The sequence below is a fragment of the Pomacea canaliculata genome, linkage group LG13 (genome assembly GCF_003073045.1).
Source record: "Pomacea canaliculata isolate SZHN2017 linkage group LG13, ASM307304v1, whole genome shotgun sequence".
In the NCBI taxonomy this organism is placed as follows: Eukaryota; Metazoa; Mollusca; class Gastropoda; order Architaenioglossa; family Ampullariidae; genus Pomacea; species Pomacea canaliculata.
This window is the reverse complement of record NC_037602.1, coordinates 12,085,074-12,104,008: the sequence shown is the minus strand read 5'-3', so window position 1 is coordinate 12,104,008 and position 18,935 is coordinate 12,085,074. Positions and strand designations below refer to the sequence as shown.

The 18,935-nt window shown below is 35.7% G+C and overlaps 1 protein-coding gene across 4 annotated transcripts in view; it reads right to left on the bottom strand.

Annotated features, from left to right (window-relative positions):
* Positions 1-18,623, bottom strand: part of LOC112554006 (CREB-regulated transcription coactivator 1-like) — a 33,582-nt gene extending 14,959 nt beyond the window's left edge. The window contains exons 1-10 of one of the 4 annotated variants that reach the window (XM_025221561.1): positions 18,448-18,622; positions 18,216-18,326; positions 17,872-17,994; positions 15,860-15,921; positions 9,288-9,323; positions 4,877-4,974; positions 4,072-4,183; positions 3,397-3,712; positions 485-662; positions 339-448 (exon numbers count right to left, since the gene is read on the bottom strand). In XM_025221561.1, coding sequence (XP_025077346.1) covers positions 339-448; positions 485-662; positions 3,397-3,712; positions 4,072-4,183; positions 4,877-4,974; positions 9,288-9,323; positions 15,860-15,921; positions 17,872-17,994; positions 18,216-18,326; positions 18,448-18,600 — 1,299 coding nt within the window. In that variant the 5' untranslated portion in view covers positions 18,601-18,622. Of the gene's footprint in view, positions 1-338; positions 663-3,396; positions 3,713-4,071; positions 4,184-4,876; positions 4,975-9,287; positions 9,324-15,859; positions 15,922-17,871; positions 17,995-18,215; positions 18,327-18,447 lie in introns of all 4 variants that reach the window. The other 3 variants (XM_025221559.1, XM_025221562.1, XM_025221560.1) reach the window with 3 other exon arrangements.
* Between the last annotated feature and the right edge of the window lie 312 nt (positions 18,624-18,935).

Sequence of the window (18,935 nt, the reverse complement as noted above, 5' to 3'; positions counted from 1 at the left end):
CATGCAAAACAAATACAATGCAAGTGAAACAACTGTGTATATATATATACTAGTTTAGTAAAGGTAATGGCATAATGCTGGTATCATGTGTTATCTATCCCCCCCACCAACAATTCTTGCATATATACGATGTATATATTTCACCTAATGGATGTCATGGTATTATACGTGTTTGCTTATAGTACTATGGAAAAGACAGCAAGAAAGAAAAAAAAGCATGCTTGCAACAGCCATACACCTACTAAAAAGTGTATCAACAGGCCAGACAGCCTCTGGATGTGCAGCCATGGTTACAAACATTAAATAAGGGAGGGATCTGCAAGCCATACAAGACCCACCTGAGGTTCAGATAGGTCGCAGGCAGTTATATGCACCTGTGGCAGCCCCCGAGGCTGCACACCTGCCAGGGGAGCCCCCACCTGTCCTTGTGTGGGGTGTGTAGTGCCACCACCCCCAGCTCCCACCCCCACCCCACCCTGAGTACCACCCTTTCCTAGAGTCAGCGTCATGACCGGATGGTGGTGGTGGGTGTGGTGTTGATGGAGATGAGGATGTGGGTGATGATGGGTTGGTGCAAGGGGCGATCGCTGTCGCTGCTGGTGTAAGTGCAACATATACTGCTGGGCGATGCGTGGGTCCATCTGCAATCTACTGGGATCCACCTATAAACCAAATGGGTTCTCACAACACAACCAGATAAAATGCTACAAACAGAGAAAAACAAGACAACATCAACCTTTAAAAAATAAAACTTATAAATTAACAAAATAAAAGAGCTCATAAACACAATGCAATTTTGACACGTGAAGCTAAAACCGATCACGACTTAACTAAGTAAATACAAACATGGACAAATTTCTAAAAGCAGTCTGATTCTTAGCTTTCTATACAATAATAGCAAACAGTACTTTTGAACCAAATACTATGGAATGGAAATGTTGGAAAACATTCTGTGTGCAGTAGGAACAAACTACTCAACATCTAGCATTAAGCAAACATCCATGCAAACATGAAAGAACATATACAATGAAAACATACTAACACTTGTGTGCACACTATTTTTAAATCAGATCATGCAGCGTGCTACATCTCAAATCTACTGGCACACAATATGCAGGTTGCTTCTCAGCTTTAAATTTTGATGTTGATGTTTGAGCTTTACAAATAAATCCAGAATTCACTTTTGTGCTTTATCGCTGCTTTTCAAGGAAAAAAGCCTCTGTATTGTAAAATATAAAATGTTCTCATACACAGTTTAACTGTAAAGGCAACTGACTGTGCAAATGAAAGCAATTACTTCCTGACAGATTAAACAAAGAAAAACTTTTTCTGCTGTTATCTATGCCTGTGTAAAACATATGACACACCAAGGGCAAGCAAGCATATTAAACTCAATGCCTGCTCAATAAACTATTTAAACTATTTTCAAATGAGAGACTGAGGCTTATGAAGTTAGTTCGCATCAACCACTGCTTATGTGACTTGGCTAAGCCCTTTGCAGGATTCAGTCCATTTTATTTATGTTTCAGTAAATTATGTTCTTTTAAAGTCATTGTGACCTTCTCAACAGCAAGTGCACCAAATAAAGATCATGTGACAGCTTTGTGAAGTAATTCACAGCAGACATTTAAAATTTCATATTACACTGTGCAACACAATTTTTGTAACAGACAGGCGGATAGGTGGCTTATAGTAACTTCAGTGTGCTGAATTCAGAAATGATGGCCCTTTTTCAATTTTGGGGGAATGATGTAATCCAGGGGTGGGCAATTAATTTTCCCAAGGGGCCGTATGAGAAACTGGGATGGTTCTAGAGGGCCGGACTAATATAGTTAACTCAGTTTTACCCAATACTGTATATATAGTATATATATATACTGGCGGGGGGGGCCTGCGGGCGGGCCGGTCAGAGACAGGAGGCGGGCCGGATCCGGCCCGCGGGCCGGCGTTTGCCCAGGTCTGATGTAATCAAAATATATAATCCAATTGCCATTGTACTTTAAGGAAATAGGCCTATACAATTAATCAAGTGGGCTTGCCATTAGCCTTGCTTAATCAAAAGAATAACAGAAGTGACTGTGCAATTATTTCATTATTACTCAATATCTGAGTGTATTGTGCGATGTCAAATAGCACTCTGACATTGCGCAACTATCTGAGTGAAATCACTCATTTGAGTGGTGTCTCTTGGGAATAGGTACAAAGATTAGCATTTACAGAAAATGTAGTGAAACTCTAGTAAAATTCTATGCCATAAAGGACTGTTTCTGTTAGAAGCCTTCTGTGCCCCTTTCTCATGCTGTTGATATGAAGGAATCTTGTGATAGCATGAAAACAATTTAAACTGCTATGAACTATGACAAATATTATTGGAGTATCTATGGGCATGCAGAGCAAGTTTACCAAATATATGTGCTTCCTTTGTTTATAGGATAGCCATGCCACCGAAAGTCATTATTCAAGAACTCAGTGGCCAATAAGAGATGAATATGTACCAGGAAAGATGAATGTCAAATCCCCCTTGTGAACCTAAACAATGTATACTTACCATTCTTTCACAAGGTCTGATGAATTTTGTGAAGGCTCATAAGGTTTCCAATTTCAAACTCAGAAGTTCCCTAAATTAAGTGATGCTAAAATAAAGGAAGGAGTTTTTAATGGTCACAAATCAGAGATATCCTGAGAGATCCATATTTGAAATGAAGCTAATTTGGAACTGGAAGCATGGCTCTCCTTCAGAGCAACTGTCAATGGGTTTCTTGGCAAAAGGAAATCTGATGATTACAAAGATTTAGTAGCAAAGATGCTACCTGATTATGAGAAAGAAGAAGCTTAAATGTCACTGAAAAAGCACTTTCTTCATTCACACACAGATTTCTTTCCCCCTAGCCTAAGCGGTGTCTGTGATGAATAAGGGGAATGCTTCAATAAGACATCTGTCACTGAAGACAAATACAAAAGAAAGTATGAATATGATGGGCGACTTTTGCTGGTTCTTACAGAGAGAAAATAATGTTTCTTACAGGAGGAAGTCAAGATACCAGTGTCATTTTCCACCAGCAATGGTCAAATGGTAATATTACGGCATGTCCAAACTATTAATCATCTTAAATAAAGGAAATGGCTGAAAGTGAGACATGCGAGCTATTACTCAATTTTGCCAGTGTAGTTAGCATGTTTTTATCACACAGAAACACATTAATTATTCTCTGTTATGAAAATTTAAAAAAAATTATTGCACAGTGTTATGGCTGTTCCAGAATGATGGTCTCAACAGTTAAGTACTTATTGTAGTGTGCTGCACCACAGTGCGTAAGCTACATGCACGTGCACACACTTTCATACACAAACTTCCCACTCACAAGCCTGAATGATGGATAGCAGATAACTCCTTACCGGAGGAGACAGTGGTACACGCATCTGATTGTTGTTATTTAGTACAAGAGGCGAAGGTACTCCAGGAGGAGGGCGGCGACGAGATGCTGGAGACTGTTGACTGGAAGGAGGGGGCATGGCCATGTGATGAGGGGAGGTGGGAGAGAGACTGGAGGGTGAACTGTTCCCTCCATAGGCCCCTGAACTTCCATCCTCTGCATCTAGGGGTGTGGTGAGCGGGGATGGGAAGTGCAGCACAGTCAGGTCTGGCAAAGAACCCGTATTATTAGAGATTGGTATGTGGGGGCCCATATCTTGCTCCTGCGAAGGGTAGATGCTGAAACAGCCATTTAAGCATGTCAAAACAACCGTACTTAAGTTAAATTTAGATGAGTTGTAGAGCGCACTGATCCCGTGAATACCTTCTAATGTAATCCCATTAAAATAATCTCAACCACGGCATGTATGGTAGTAAATATCAATGCAAAGATATTTACGACAATTATAGAGACAGGAGAAACACTAAAATCCATGGGAACATATGCAAAGTCATAAAGCGCTGTATTTCTGCACTGATTCACCCACGCCTTCCTGTAATGTTTCTTGATTTGCATTACAAAAACTCAAACTTTGATCAGGTTCACTTTCCAGAAACTGTCTACACTGTTTGACTTCCTGAACAGCATAAAGCCTTACTTGATGTTTGGAACTTCACATGATTTTGGTCTAGATGTGACCAATTTCTTGGGGTCTCCCCAGTAGCCCTTCATCTGAATGTCTCCAGAGTCTTCCCCAACCATCTCCATGACTGTAAAGGAACAATGTGCTTTATTTAATGTCTTACCTAGACCATATTTGTAAAGTTCAATGGCTCAAATGTGACAGTAAATTAGATAGGTGAGGAAAAAGGCACGAGGATGGGCAAGGGGGGAAAGAAAAGGGAAAAGCATGCTGGGCAAAAAGATTTATTGAAATTCACTGAATCTTTTTTTTTTCTCCAGTATCATTATGACTTTTGCTTTCACTTACACTCTACTTTTCTTTCTTCTATTTTTAAGTTCTTAATACTAGTTAAATAATTTTTGAGATTCTTGAATCTACAGGTGTTTAAAATGCAAATTAAAAAATGCCTTTAAAGCTATGTTTATTTCATTTAAGTATTTTAAGACAATGAGATAGGAAGCTACAGATGCTGAACTAACAGTTTGAGAACAAGCATTTCACTATTTAACTACCCCCCCCCCCCCCAACAACCATCTTAATTTCTAAACCAAGTTTGACTCAAATGAAGTGGCAGATACAAAGATAATAAATCACAACAAATAATTGAACTCTCCACAAGAAAAACAATCCCAGACCAAACAATCTGTGGTATGAACTACCTAGAACGGAAAACACTTGGTACTCATAGCTTGTTATTAACGTGAAATCAAAAGCTTGTCATCAAAGTTTTATCAAGCCATTCCCCTCAACCCCCAAAACCCTAACAAGGTGCCCATACTTCGCCTGTGAGTGGGAGGGGTTTTTGGAGGATGTGTATAGTCATTTGATGTTCCAGGTCCCATAGCACTTGTGTGTAAAGCTGAATCAGAATTTGTCCTGGAAAAAAAATCAGACCAAGTCAAAAATAATGACAAACACTATCCACAAAACCTAAATACAGAGTAAACAAAAAACAATTAAATTAATTTGAAAATAGTTAATACAAAACAAATCAAAAACAGGAAATATTTTTAAGCTTTGTTTTTTTAATTTGCTTTCAATGAAGATTACTACTTACCACAACTACTATTTCCAAAAATATTATAGAAACAGCAAAATATGTCATACCAAAGTTACAATAATGATAACACAAATAAATGTTGCCCTTAAAAAAAAATGTGAAGTGCGTATACATCAATGCATCAGATCTCCTGCAATACTGCATACGACATACAAAGAGTCTTCACAGTGTCAGGAGCTTTTGGCAACTAATGAGCCGGGGTTTTTCAAAATGATGGGAAGTACAAACATTTGACTTGTAAGTACAGATTGATGACGAAAAGTATCACTCAAAATAGTGCTGATAATTTTGATAAAATGATTTCACCTTCTGTATTTTAAGGTTAGAAATTAAAAGGATTCTTAAATATTTAAACCCTGTGATAAAAGTTACAAAGAATGAAAATGCTAGGATGAAGAAACTTTACAAACTACCATTAATAGCTACCGATGAAGATTAAATGTTTATGTACACTTTAAAACAACACATTTAAAAAAATGGAATAGACTCAAGTCAACTACGATATGTTGTGTTTATCTTATAAAACTCTACTATAAGAATCATGAAACCTGTTACAGGATAAGTGATATTTTGGCCTCAAGATTAAGATAAGATTACAATACAGAATGATGATGTCTTAATGATCTGGAAAACTTAAAAAGTTTTATGCCTACATCAAAACAGCAAACTAAATATGCTCTGAAGTGAAAGTAAATGACATGCTTCTTCCACTAGAATCTGCAATAAATATTCACACCGCCCCCCCCCCCCACAATTAAATATTCACCTCCTGAGCTTCCCTCCCCTCCCTGAATTCTTCTAGATCTTTAGCTTCCCCTGTGGCAGAAAACTAAGAAGTGATATATCAGGCCTGTGAATGTGCTATGTCGAGGACTGGGAGAATGCTTGCCAATCTTGTGCTGACATTAGTAACAGGTCCCTTGCATATGGAAAATAGGCAGAAATAATTACACATCTCACACCAAATTTAAACCACAGCAATGAAAGGTTATATGTCCCACAGCCTATTACCTGTAGGAGTGGTGAACTCTTAGGTGATTTACCCTGTAAAAAACACTTCAGGGATTTGGTGGTGCTGCTGCTGCATGGGCAAGCAGGGTTTTCCAGTCCCAACTCCGAGTGAAATTTGAACTAGCCACCTACTACTTTTAGCGCAATAACTGGGTTAAGAGCTAGGCAACTAAAAGAGGGGAAAATGGACCAGACGATTTGTCATGCATGAAGTGTTGGTATTAATGATAAGGCATTTGGGTACTTGATTAGAGATTTTCCGCAGCCAAACACTATGAAAGTAATGAATCTTTAAGCAATTAGTTTCTTATGCACAAAGGCTTTAGTGCACAATCTAATCCCTCTCTACTTCACTTGTGATCAAAATATTTAACATACTTTAAAATTCTAATAACTTTCAAAATCAAAAGCTTGAGCATAACAAAAGTTAATAAAGAAATAATGCAGCTGTGTACAAATTCTTATGAAATAATCCTTACAAATTCTTCACAAGTGATTCTTATTCAAAAAGTATGCAGATTAACAACCTCTGATAAACACATTTTTTGTTTATAATAAACGGCTGATACAGCAAACAAAACATTTATTAGTCCTGCTAGAATTCTTCCTATAATATCAGCTTATATAAATAACCAACCAGAAAAAAATTAAAATAGCATCTCAAGAGATGGCATAAAACATCTTCTGTTCAAGAAAATAAACACAGGCTCTGAAAAATCAACACTCACGGCATTTCTGTAACAAAGCAAAAAATACACTTGACATTTGCGATTCAATTATCTAGCCTTCCAGCTTAACTGCATAGTGACCTTCAGAACAACTCGAAGAAATGAACTTGACATAAAGCAATATAGCCCTGGCTCCATGACAGGTTTGCTCTGCAGCAAAGTTCTCAACTCTTTCCTTGGAGAAACCAAATCCTACACACAACAAGCAAGCTATATGTTTTCATTTTACAGTTCTATATTCCTGAAAGTGAAGCATGACCTTCGTAGGATTAGTAAACTGACCATGTAAACTGTTTTTTGTCTCTCGTCAATAATTCAGCAGTACAAGTTTGAGAAACCTTTCTACTAATGCTACACAGTTCACCGACAGTGATACTGGAGGTTGAAAGTGTCATGCTCTGTGAAAAATAATTCCTCTGAGTAAACAGCAATGTCAAGTCTAACTAAAGGTTATTAAGGATTGCTTATTTGAGTTCAAAGCCAACACAAGCAACAAGAAGGAAACAGTGATGGGAACAGAATGAAGCTAGGATATGCCTAAGGGATGGGATGCCATATGACAAATACACATCTATTTGAATTCAAACATATATGGGTATGTGGAAAAAATGCACCTAGTAACATACAGAACATTAAGCATACTGTTACATGTAGCCTGAGGTAGATTTAGAAAACTGTCAAATTTTAAGTAATCTTAGTTATATGTCAATGTTGGTCAGCAAAATATTATAGAAAATATTGTGTGAATCTTCTAAATTAATCAATTTGCCATACAGATTGAGAAAGAGTGAAAAAATACTTCATACAAAACCCATCAATCACATAAATGCCATATTTTATTACACAACTGCTGTTTTTCAGTATTCAGAAGTCATAGTGCACTATGATGAACACAACACTACTCACTTTGCATGCAAGATCCATCTTCCACTAGTCTGAAAGCTAAGCTTACAGGTAAACCCATATCTGGCTTACATATATCAACAATGAAAACATCTGAATTAAAAAAAAAAAACCCAAATACTTCTTTGTGGATAAAAAAACCTGATACAGCATCACCCAACTTTGCTGAGATATTTATCAACAAATATCAATCTTAATGATTACAAAGCATTTTTCAGCAGGCAACTGGATAGACACATCAAATAACATACGGAGGTTTCATTGGGTTTTGTGTCTGTTTGCAATTTTAGCAGATAAGGGGGAAACAGGATGATGCTTGTGGGAAAGAAACATGATGCTTAGTGTGTAGGTGCATAACCTGCAGCTGCCAATTCACCAACATACATGCACAAGGACACATGTAGAAATACAATAAATATACTGCCCTATAAAAGACTCAGTAACAAACTGTAAAATGCCCAAACCTTAGGAAAGATGAACATAGAACCTGCAAATACTTTTACTCGCTGCTTATAATGCCACCTTTTCACAATGATCCCCTAAAATATATCTTAACAGTACTCTACTATTAGTACAACATTTTATTACAACTCACTTCGTCTAAGTTTTCATGTTGGGTTATATTATACTACTATAAATCATTATTTTGTGCAAAGATATTTACATTCTAGTTGGTGGTCATTTAAAACCCTGCTTATAATGTGTGCAAAGTGCAGAATGTCACAAGGAAATCATTAGTGAACAGCACTTGGTCACCTGGACTATAGCAATTACTTTTATATACTGTACCTCTTGCTTGCAATGACCAGTCTTTAATTACCTTAGCCACTAACATAAACAACTCCCTAAGGAATGAATCCTTCATTTTTTTTATTTTTTTTTCTCAAGTCTCCCAGCACCACTTGTAAAATCATTTGTCAGTGGCTCACATGAACAATAATGCAGTCTCCATGACTACCATGTGAACGTTTCATAACTAGAAAATACTAAAATGGAACTATAATTGCCAATCTAAGGTAGAAAATATGTACACTGCTAAATATATGTGCTTTTCTTCATGCACTTATATTAAGTGATTTGCTGGTTTTGTCTAAATTCTCAAGAGATCAAGCCAGCTACCTCCCTAAAACTGGGATATTTACCAGTATCATTTTACCACCTACAATGACAATGAAACAATCTTGCTAGAGGAGCTAAGTTGCTTTTGGACATTTCAATTCTTGCCTAGACACTCTTTCTGAGTCTATTCTGAATTCTTTACATAATTATACAGTATTACACAGTACATTTCAATTAATTTTAGTAGCCATGCCATGTAATACTACATTCAAACAATAGTGAGACCATGTTAACATCACCAACTGTTTTCTTTGATTTTATCAGATGCTGAGTGCAGCATACATGTTTATATTACAATTAATTGGCAACAGCCCCCGCACCCTTTCATGCATCCCATCACCATGGTTACCAGGAGGTAAACAACTCACCGGGACAAGGAAACGCCGTTAAGATATCGATACATCCTGTCATGGGGAGAAGACACCAAACAAAATTGAAAACCAAACAAAATATTAAATCAGAAAAATCTGCACTATTTACGTTTGCTTTTACTGATCTGTGTTTTAAAAAATTAAAGGGATTTAATTAAGAAAGGGTTCTTTACTCCTGTATGTCACTGACAGTTTCTTTAGCTTCTAAATATTTTGAAACAATGAAAAACTATTTTCAAAATGTGACATTTTTGTTCTATCATGCATATCAAAGAACATTATAAAATGTTCATGTTCCTTTAGTGATGAGACACTGTCAAAAATCTGTATATTAGGAATGGGCACATGAACAGATGAGCATACCCCTCCTACCCTTCCCCAAGTCCCATGCAAATGCACTCACACACTCTATGCATCATTAAAAAGAATTCTTCTCTGATCAAAGCAGTCATAAATCCTTTACAGTATGCGTTAATTATTTTTGCGCTTCATATGGAATTGAGGTGTTCATCATCATCTCTCCCACCTCTTGAAATATATATATACATTGTTCTTTCAATTCAATTAAAAAGTTACGAAGAAATATAGAAAAACATGATCTGTTTATTCTTGTGGGCTTAAAATGCAGTTGTACTATAGTTTATTTTCTTAAATTCTCTGCAAATGAACTATATAAAGTTAAAAAGAATTTTGATGTTAAACCATCAACATTTTTAACTTAAGTTAAACTGTTACTGTCTTTCAAGTATAATACATAAAATCCCCCAGTAACAAAAAATGTGCTCTAAATAATGAAATCAGCTGTACTGTAACTCAGAAAATAATACTAGACTGTGGCCATGCAAAGTTGGTTACAGTGGCGAGGATACCCCAAAAAAAAAATGTTTATCTGTGTTATTTCTCTCCTACACAACCACTATAGTAAATGTCAAGAAAATGTATACAGTAGAAAAATGAGAGCATGCTGTATTGTCCTATGAACCCACATAGATCAAAATTTCAGAAAATATTATATGCATCTGAGCAAAGTATAAAAATAAAAAAAAAAAAACAAAGAAATTTTCCAATATCTGCAGAATATAACAGAAAAAAGAGTGAAGGGCTAATATCTTATTAAAATGTTACAAAACACATACTGCCTTCTAAAAATGTTTTCTGGAACTTAACATCAAGCTGATGTCATCCTGATAAGGAAAACATTTTTATTTAAAACTCACTGCATTAATTCAAGAATTTATTAGCACTAAATTCAAGTGCTTTGACCTTGTGGGCAACATCATGCCTTATATAGTCAATATGCAATTACAGAAGTGATTATACTGATGTGATCATGTATTAATCACTAATGCACTGTATCAAATGACTGACTTTCAGTATTTAATTTTATAATGCACAAATGATTATGCCACATGTACATATGGTTTTAACCATTCATAAAATTCATGCTGTCAGCATAGCCATTCACATGCATAATCTGTCATTACTTGGGGACACTGCACAAAGATCTTAACTAACGTTCCATAATAATACATGCTTTTCCATCATAATGAAAGCTTCAAATGAAGTATAATGCAGAAAGAACTCTAGACTAAGACTGAGAATTTCAGCATTAACTGAGTTAAGTAAAGGGGACCAAAGGAGAGGCAAAAAGCCCTCCAGTCACTTCTAGTGCTCATTATAATCAATAGCTGGGACAATCCTATTTCATGTAATCAACTAAGCAGCAGCAACACTATCACCACCTAAAACTGTAAATCTGCATAAGAAGAACCCAATACTACTGTCTTTTATGGTAGGGTAATGAACAGAAGAGGGGACAGAGATATTACTGAGGTTCTGATATGTAAGACCTTGTCTTATGGTCAACATCTTAACATGTACACACACATTCAAGATCATGACAACAGAGGAGAGACATCAAAACACTGGCAGATACATCAGAGCCACCTGGCTTGACTATATATAGTTAAGGGCTAATAACACTGAATGGAATTATCTTCAAGCCTTCTTTGCTGGACTAGGCTGCAATCTGGATGTAGGCAGTCTTTGCCTTTTAAACTATACGATATCACCACTTCACTTTCATGGTATGTCTGGACAAAGTGATCCAACGGTGCCAATCTTTTCATCACAGCTACCAGTATTTCCAATAAATCCAGTAAATATCTCATGGCTGACAAGTCATGCTAGCACTTATAGTGCAATGGTATCTGATTATCATCCTATCTCTCAAATTCTTAAATATGAAATCATTTTTCCCACGGTCTCCATCTCCTTATTTTACCCAATGTAGCACGCAGATGAGATGGGAAAGAAGAATCTAAAATCCAACGCTCAAGTCCCAAAGTAGATAGGAGCAGCACTGGTGAATAAGCCCACACTGGCAGCAAGCAGAATCAATATTTCTTCTGTTGCTAGCCATTTTCCTGCCCCTGTGTAAAACTTCCAGCAGGCAACAGAAATTAAGGGGCAGAAAAGTGTTTCCTCTCAGTATCAGCATTTGAAACAAGTTTTTAACTGACCAGCAGATAAATTATCCTTCAACAACATACTTCTATGTGCTAACACTAACATCAGCTATCAAAGTGTCTATAAATCTCATCTGCCTGCTAAGGTCAAAATGTAGAAAGAGAAATACAAAAAAAAAGCAGAAGCCTGTGTTCTAATATATACATTTATGCTATGAAATTCTATCAAATGTGAAAGTAAATCTCTCTGTGGAATCTGTGTTATAAGTCAATCTAAATTTAAAGGTCATAAGAAAGGTTAAAAAAAATTATACCAAATTCATTTCATGAGAACACACTAAAAACTTTTTAGTTTGAATGTGACAAAATTTCATGTCTTTATCTGAATCTTGAACACATGTTTAGACTAAGCTATAACAGACCTTTCTTGATAATCTAAAAAGCTACACTTATTTTGTTAAAGTTAGATTATTTTTAACTTCCATTTGTTGGTCATCCCAAATGCCTGCTGGATATGCTTCAATGATCACAAAAAAGATGTCACCCAACAAAATGTGTCCCTCAACATTGTAACTTGACATCCACATGCTTGTCATCTAAGCTTTACTATTTGACATTTACAAAGATTCACAAATACAACTGAAATTCTCTCTTAACACATACTTTGTTTTCATAACGTAGCATCATTAACACCTAACAAGACAAATTTGTTTCTATCTTTGGCGAGGTGGCCAAAAAAAAAAAATCTGAAATTGAACCCACAGATATTGTTTATTAATTATAAAAAATACACAATACCAGTTACACAAGTGCCTTTTTACACATGCACCAAGACAACATTTATACTAAGTAAAAGAACATTATTTTAGAGATTGTTTTGTAGCACAATTACATTTAACCAGGAACCAACTCTCTCCCCGTTATGAAATTTTTTTAAGCAGTATTAACTTGACATCATCAATTATAGTCAAAAACCCACATTTTCTTAGTGGTTAGGCAAAACTTTTTGGACTGCATAGTGTTAATCAAATCTGATATGCAATAAACAGTAAATATTACGAGGCTAACATCCTGTTTACAGATCTATTTAACTGTGATATTCTGACACACTTCCAATTTTTACTGTCACAATTATTTTGATAAAATATGACACCAGCAGATTTATTTCAAAGCACTTTCTGAACAAGTAGTAATCAATGGCCACGAGGAGGATGAGTTAAAGTGAAATAGAAAAAAGCACAAGCTCAGTTAAAAATAATCTCAATTTTAAAAATTAGTTTTCCCTACACACACTTACACCCAGAAGAGAGAAAGAATATGATGCATACAATAACATAGAAAACAATATGGGAAAGAGTCCCCTTTTGTGGTTCTGTGATAGAAATATAAGAATTCACAATTCTTTTTCAGATATGAATAATGGCCAAATTTTCAGAGGCTGGGTAAGCCCTACAACTAATGTCTACCAGGAGAAACAGAAATGTAATACTTGTGCCACAATGTCCATGTCAATAATTCGTATGAAAAGCCTTCAAAATACAACACAACATTCTAGACGCCAAAGAATATATTTCAACCACCTTACACAAAATTTATAAATAACCGAATTGTCTAATTTTCAATAATTCTTTGAAGCTTTGCATTTGCCAAAGAGTAATGTTGAGGGAAAAACCATAAGATTGTGATATAATGCTTCAAAAAGCCCTTGTCTCTCAAAGAAGGTAGGATGAGATCACAAAGGTAGGACCCATCACAAAACTTTGCAGCCAGATCATAACTGTATATTATTTATGTATCTCCCAAGTTATAACAACTTCAAGTAATTTAATGTTACATTCTTATCCTACATGATTTCATTCCGTATTTAAACTAGTTTCCCTCAATATCAATTCCTATAACCATGGCTGTATACTGTTAAGAAAAAAATAACCTAAAGTTTAGAGACCAATAATAGTAATTTGACGTGAATAACACTAAACAGATAATGCATGTGTTCATTACCTAATGTTCAGTAGCTTCTATACCTAAGGTGACCAGACTTTTGACCTCGTGCCCCGCCTGCTCATCGGGCGGAACGCCCAATGTCCCGCTTTCTGGCAAGTCCATCAAATGTCCCGGTTGTCTTTAAAAATCACTTTTTTCGGCGTTCTTTGACGGTGACGACACCATCATCGGCAAGTGTCCCGCTTTCGCCCCAGAAACGTCTGGTCACCTTACTATACCACTTAAAAATCAGCCAGGGGCCATAACTATCTGAAACTAAACTAACCTTGAACTTCAGCTTGGTAGTCTTAAAAATATTTTTTTTAAAAAACCCACTTATACAGCTCATGTGCTTACCAGATAGCTCAATACAAAGTAGCACTAGAAATAACATCTAAGTGTACAGATATTTCTCTGTGATCTTTTTAACTATCAAAGTTTTATATACTGCTGCATAGCCAACAAAATCAAATTTGAGAAAAAGAACATTGTTTTCTATATATCATGTACTTATTTCGTGTTCTAATTTCTTCTTACACTCTTTGCTGAAAAAGAAAATCTCTGCGGCACCATTTATTTGTTCTAATGGACAAAAAAATAGTATCAGTATCATTACTGAGACAAACTTTAAGGAAAAAGAAAGTCAAATGGTAAACTGGGCTCTGATGATAAATGCAGATGTTCTAAATCATGTCGAAGAAATATTTCAGGTTTCAAAACCATCATTTACTTCAACTAAGAATATTGGTGTGACTCAGGATAATGTTACAGACAGTAAACGAGTTTCAATGTAGCCACTGCATGCTTCAATACTGCAATTGCTCTTGAAGAATTTGTTGGGCCAACAATCATAAGGTGTGAAAAATGCCTTTGAAAAACTTAATGAATCTCCTTTGGCATGACTTGCATTGAGGTTATACTAGCAGTAAAATTTGTACATATCCTTGCACAAAAATGAAGCAAGTGATCCACAATCAATCTGCTGCTTTTTTTTTTTTCCCCTGGGAGATTATTCAGAATATCAGTATCTATCATTTAAGCCCAACTTACAATCTGACTATTTGACTTGTTTTTTCTTGTAAAAATACTTTTAAAAAAATAAGAAAGATCATACTTCATTTCTTTCTATAGCTTCCTGGTGTAAATTTTGTTTCCTGTTGTTATGACAAGAGTATTACTTCAATTCTTTTCCAAAAAATATTATTCAACACAAAACCCTCTTTAAGTCTAATATCCAAGTATCCTTTTTGACAACCTCCATTCTTAATATGTTAAACAAGCAGTTCATTTATCACTTAAGAAATTTATAAAATCTGTTAACATTATACTGGTACAAACCCTTAAGAGTGTTCCCAAGTTTCTGTTTTCTAATCTTATTCAGAAACAACTGGGAAATATAAACTACGCCAATTTGAAAAGTGCTGTAAAGAATTATTTATTAATAAGCAGGCAATTTCCTGTAGTTCTTAACACTTGAAATAAAAACATATATGGTACCCCAGGTCCTAAATAGATTTATTCTATTTGGCAAATAAAATGGCCAAATTAAAAGGAAAATCCACCAGAACATTCTCCTGGTTTAAGTCACAAGCAGCCTCTGAAATATGGTAACAAGATAGGTACAAGTCTGCAAAATACTATTGCTTAAGTCTAAGATGGCCTAAATATGTAAATCCATGCAATTACAAAACATTCTTTCATTAACATAAAATAAGGTATCTGTTAAATGTACAACCTGCACTCCAAAGTTTACAATCATGTACAGAAATCATCACATATCAGATTAAAACAACTATTGCCGTTAAATATTTACCAACACATATGGAAAATAATAGAAATGCTTTTGAAGCTTTTTGACATGCAAAGCAAAGATCTGCATATAGGATATACTGATAAATGAGGGTGTGATCTCTACCTGTGACTTTATACAACATATCAAGAAACAGTGCCAAGACACAAAAGCATAATCTGATGGCAGCTCAAGACTTAAAGTGGTTGTTAAAACAAGCCCATTATATAATTAAATGAAACAGCAATGCTTTTAGTTTAGATAAAAGAACTGTACATTAGTGATCATCAGTAGAAAGGGAAAAAAAGCTCTAAAAGTAATTTTCTTACCTTCGCCAGCTTGTATCTGGTGGTGGTGATAAGTATGCTGTACCATATGGAGAACAATCCACCTAAAATTCTGGTTAAGGACAAGAGCACTTCCAGACCTTTGGTCTCAAGAAATGAATTAAGCAAGATTACCTCTAATTTGAATAGGTATATATAATATAGCATTTGAATTGTTACACTAAAAAAAATATATAAAAAATAACATAATTTTTTTTTCACTAGCTACCCAATGATTGTATGGTACTCATTTAATAATATTAATAGTGAGATTTTATAGCATATCCCAGCCAAAGCCATGCTCTCTGCGCATTACAAACACAAAAACACAAGACAGACAAAATTCCTGTGGCTCTGTAAAGTTAATGGAAATGCCAGGTCACTCATCTCTGGGATAACATTCATAGACCAAGATGTCAAAGAGACAGATCTACAGTCAATAGACTGGAACAGACTAGATCAATAATCAAACACATAAATAAAATTGTCTGGAGATTATCCATATGATCACAAAGCAGAAATTGCAGTATAATGTTGAAACACATAACACTGTTGTAAAATCTATCCCATAGGCGACTTGTGAAAATGAAAAAACTATGATGGCGTTAGCTAGAGAAGATTATGACAATGAGAGAGTTGATATTAACAAGTGAATAAATAAAAAGCCACAGGCAAGCAAACAGTCAAAATCAATGCCATGAGAAAATAGTGCTCATCAGTACAATAGGCACTACAAGCACAACAAATCCAAGGAAAAAAAAAAAAAAAAAACGAAAACACGTAGAAATGGCCCCCTCAAGCCTGTTAGGCAAAGGGACACCGTTTCTCCCGGCTGAACAAAAAGTATACATGCTTTGAACTACAGTAATAATCCCTCACTATAACACAGTTCACTGTATCGAATTAAAAAAAAATATATTTAATTCTGTATTGCATTTTTTGCTTTATCATGGGATTTTGCAGTATATCCAGTAGGTATTTTTTCATATTTATAATTTTAATTATTTTTCAATAAATAATTGAAAACAACAAGAAGTATATAAATGTTAATTCAAACATCTTCAAAGAATATTAAATTAAAATAAAATACAGTATGTACAAATATATATCTGTGGATAAATACTGTCTGTTAATAATAGAAATAGGCAAAGGACATAGAAACCACCTGGGCACAACTGAAGGGGGCTGCCCAAAACGGGGTTCACTGGCGAGGTGTTATTGCAGCCCTATGCTGCTCAAAGGAGCAACATGGAATAAACTTAAACTACTAATAATAGAAATGCAGTGCTGAACACCACTACCTCTTGCGCAAGTTTGGGAAATTGTAAATGTCACATATTTATAGGAGTGAGAGACGGGTTAAAAAAAAAAGCTTCACCTTAAAACATACGAAAACAAGTCTTTAATCTGTACATTAAAAGATACTTGTCAAATCCTTTAAGTCTGTCATACCTTACTACCAGACCAGCCCACCAACAGCAGATAAATACATCTCTTTCAAAATTTTGACATTTTAATCATTTGGCCTTCTTACATCTTACAGGAAAATGATACTTTTTAAAAAAATGCCTACAGTGGTTAATATCAGATTCCTCTAGTTCTGTGCAAGGAAGTACATTTCAAAAGAAATATTTTTAAATATACTGGCGCACCTTTTCCAATCTGTTGACATCCATTTTCTCAAACTCTGTGAGCTACTTTTCTGCAACTAATTTATTTTTTAAACTTCAATTGCAATCTTTTATACAAGCCTCTAATATTATGATGTGCATACCAGCTAAAAGTCAAGATCCTTTCACCTAAAACTTCAATAACTACTACTACTACAAAATAATATAAGCTTGTCAATTAAAACTACCAATAATATGATTAATAACAATTGTCAACATGATTCTGTTGCTAATGAACCTACAACTTAAACGAACAAACATTTGCATAAAATCACATGCAGCCAAAGACATTAACAGATCAAAATTCAAAGCGGTCTAAGATTCTAAAACACAATATAAGGATACCCGCTTGTCGATTGGGAAAGGTCTTGATCTGTGAGGTACAATGGGTCGCGATCTATCGCGATGGATTCGATCAGTGATGTTTGGTCTCCCCTGTTTTATATCTTCCAGGTGCTGAAGTGCAGTCTGCAGGTGTATAATGTAGAAGAGTAAATGTCATACATTATTTCAAGCAAGACATTCCAGTCCCGTGTTTCTGTAACTGGACACCTATTGTCATAGTCATTAACAGACAAAATGTCTCAATTTCAATCAAAATATCGTTCTATGCTTGATACACCGCCATGTTTTCAATGCACGCGAGACGAAAGCGAAAAATGGGGCAATGTCACGCACCAATAACTTACCTGCAGGTCAATGCCTTGGTTGGTGCCAATCTGATTGACGTTAGGCAGCGATCCTCCTCGATAAGCACCAAGACTAGGCGAAATAGGAAGATGTTGTTTTGCGTATACAACCTGGAAAGTAAACCGAGAGAAATAGTCACAGTCAGTCAAGAGTGGCCTACCCTGTGGGATGAAATGGCCGAGCGTTCATTTGCGACTGACACGACGTTGGAAGAATTTCGTTATAACTCACTGTTCTCGTGGCGTTGTTTACTTCTTTCATAATAGCCTCAAATGCTGCCGTTTCTTCTGCCTGCTTCTGGTTGTGCAGGGCTATTTTTTCGCTGAACTTCCGTGGGTTCGCCATGATGGCTGAAAACGACAATCTTGTTATGATTTTGACCATGCAAACGAGGGGGTCGCAGGGCCATTGGACCAATGAGAATGCACAAAATTGTCATGTGATAACAGGGTAGATGGCAGCACTTAGCAGTTGCTGCTGTCGTGCGGCAACCCTTCTCAATTGTGGGCAAAAGAGCTTGAACAGTTGTGTGTTTGTTTTGCGCATTGTGTGTATTTTAACATCACTGACTTAAAATTAATTTGTTTTCACGTAGCCTTCAAGGGAAAATCGCCAAGCCAGTTTTGCTTTACTTCTGCGGTTTTTTTTCCCCTATCATGGCGGACGAAGTTTTGAGATGAGGACATTTTTTTTCACATCGGTAGATTTTGAGTCTTAAT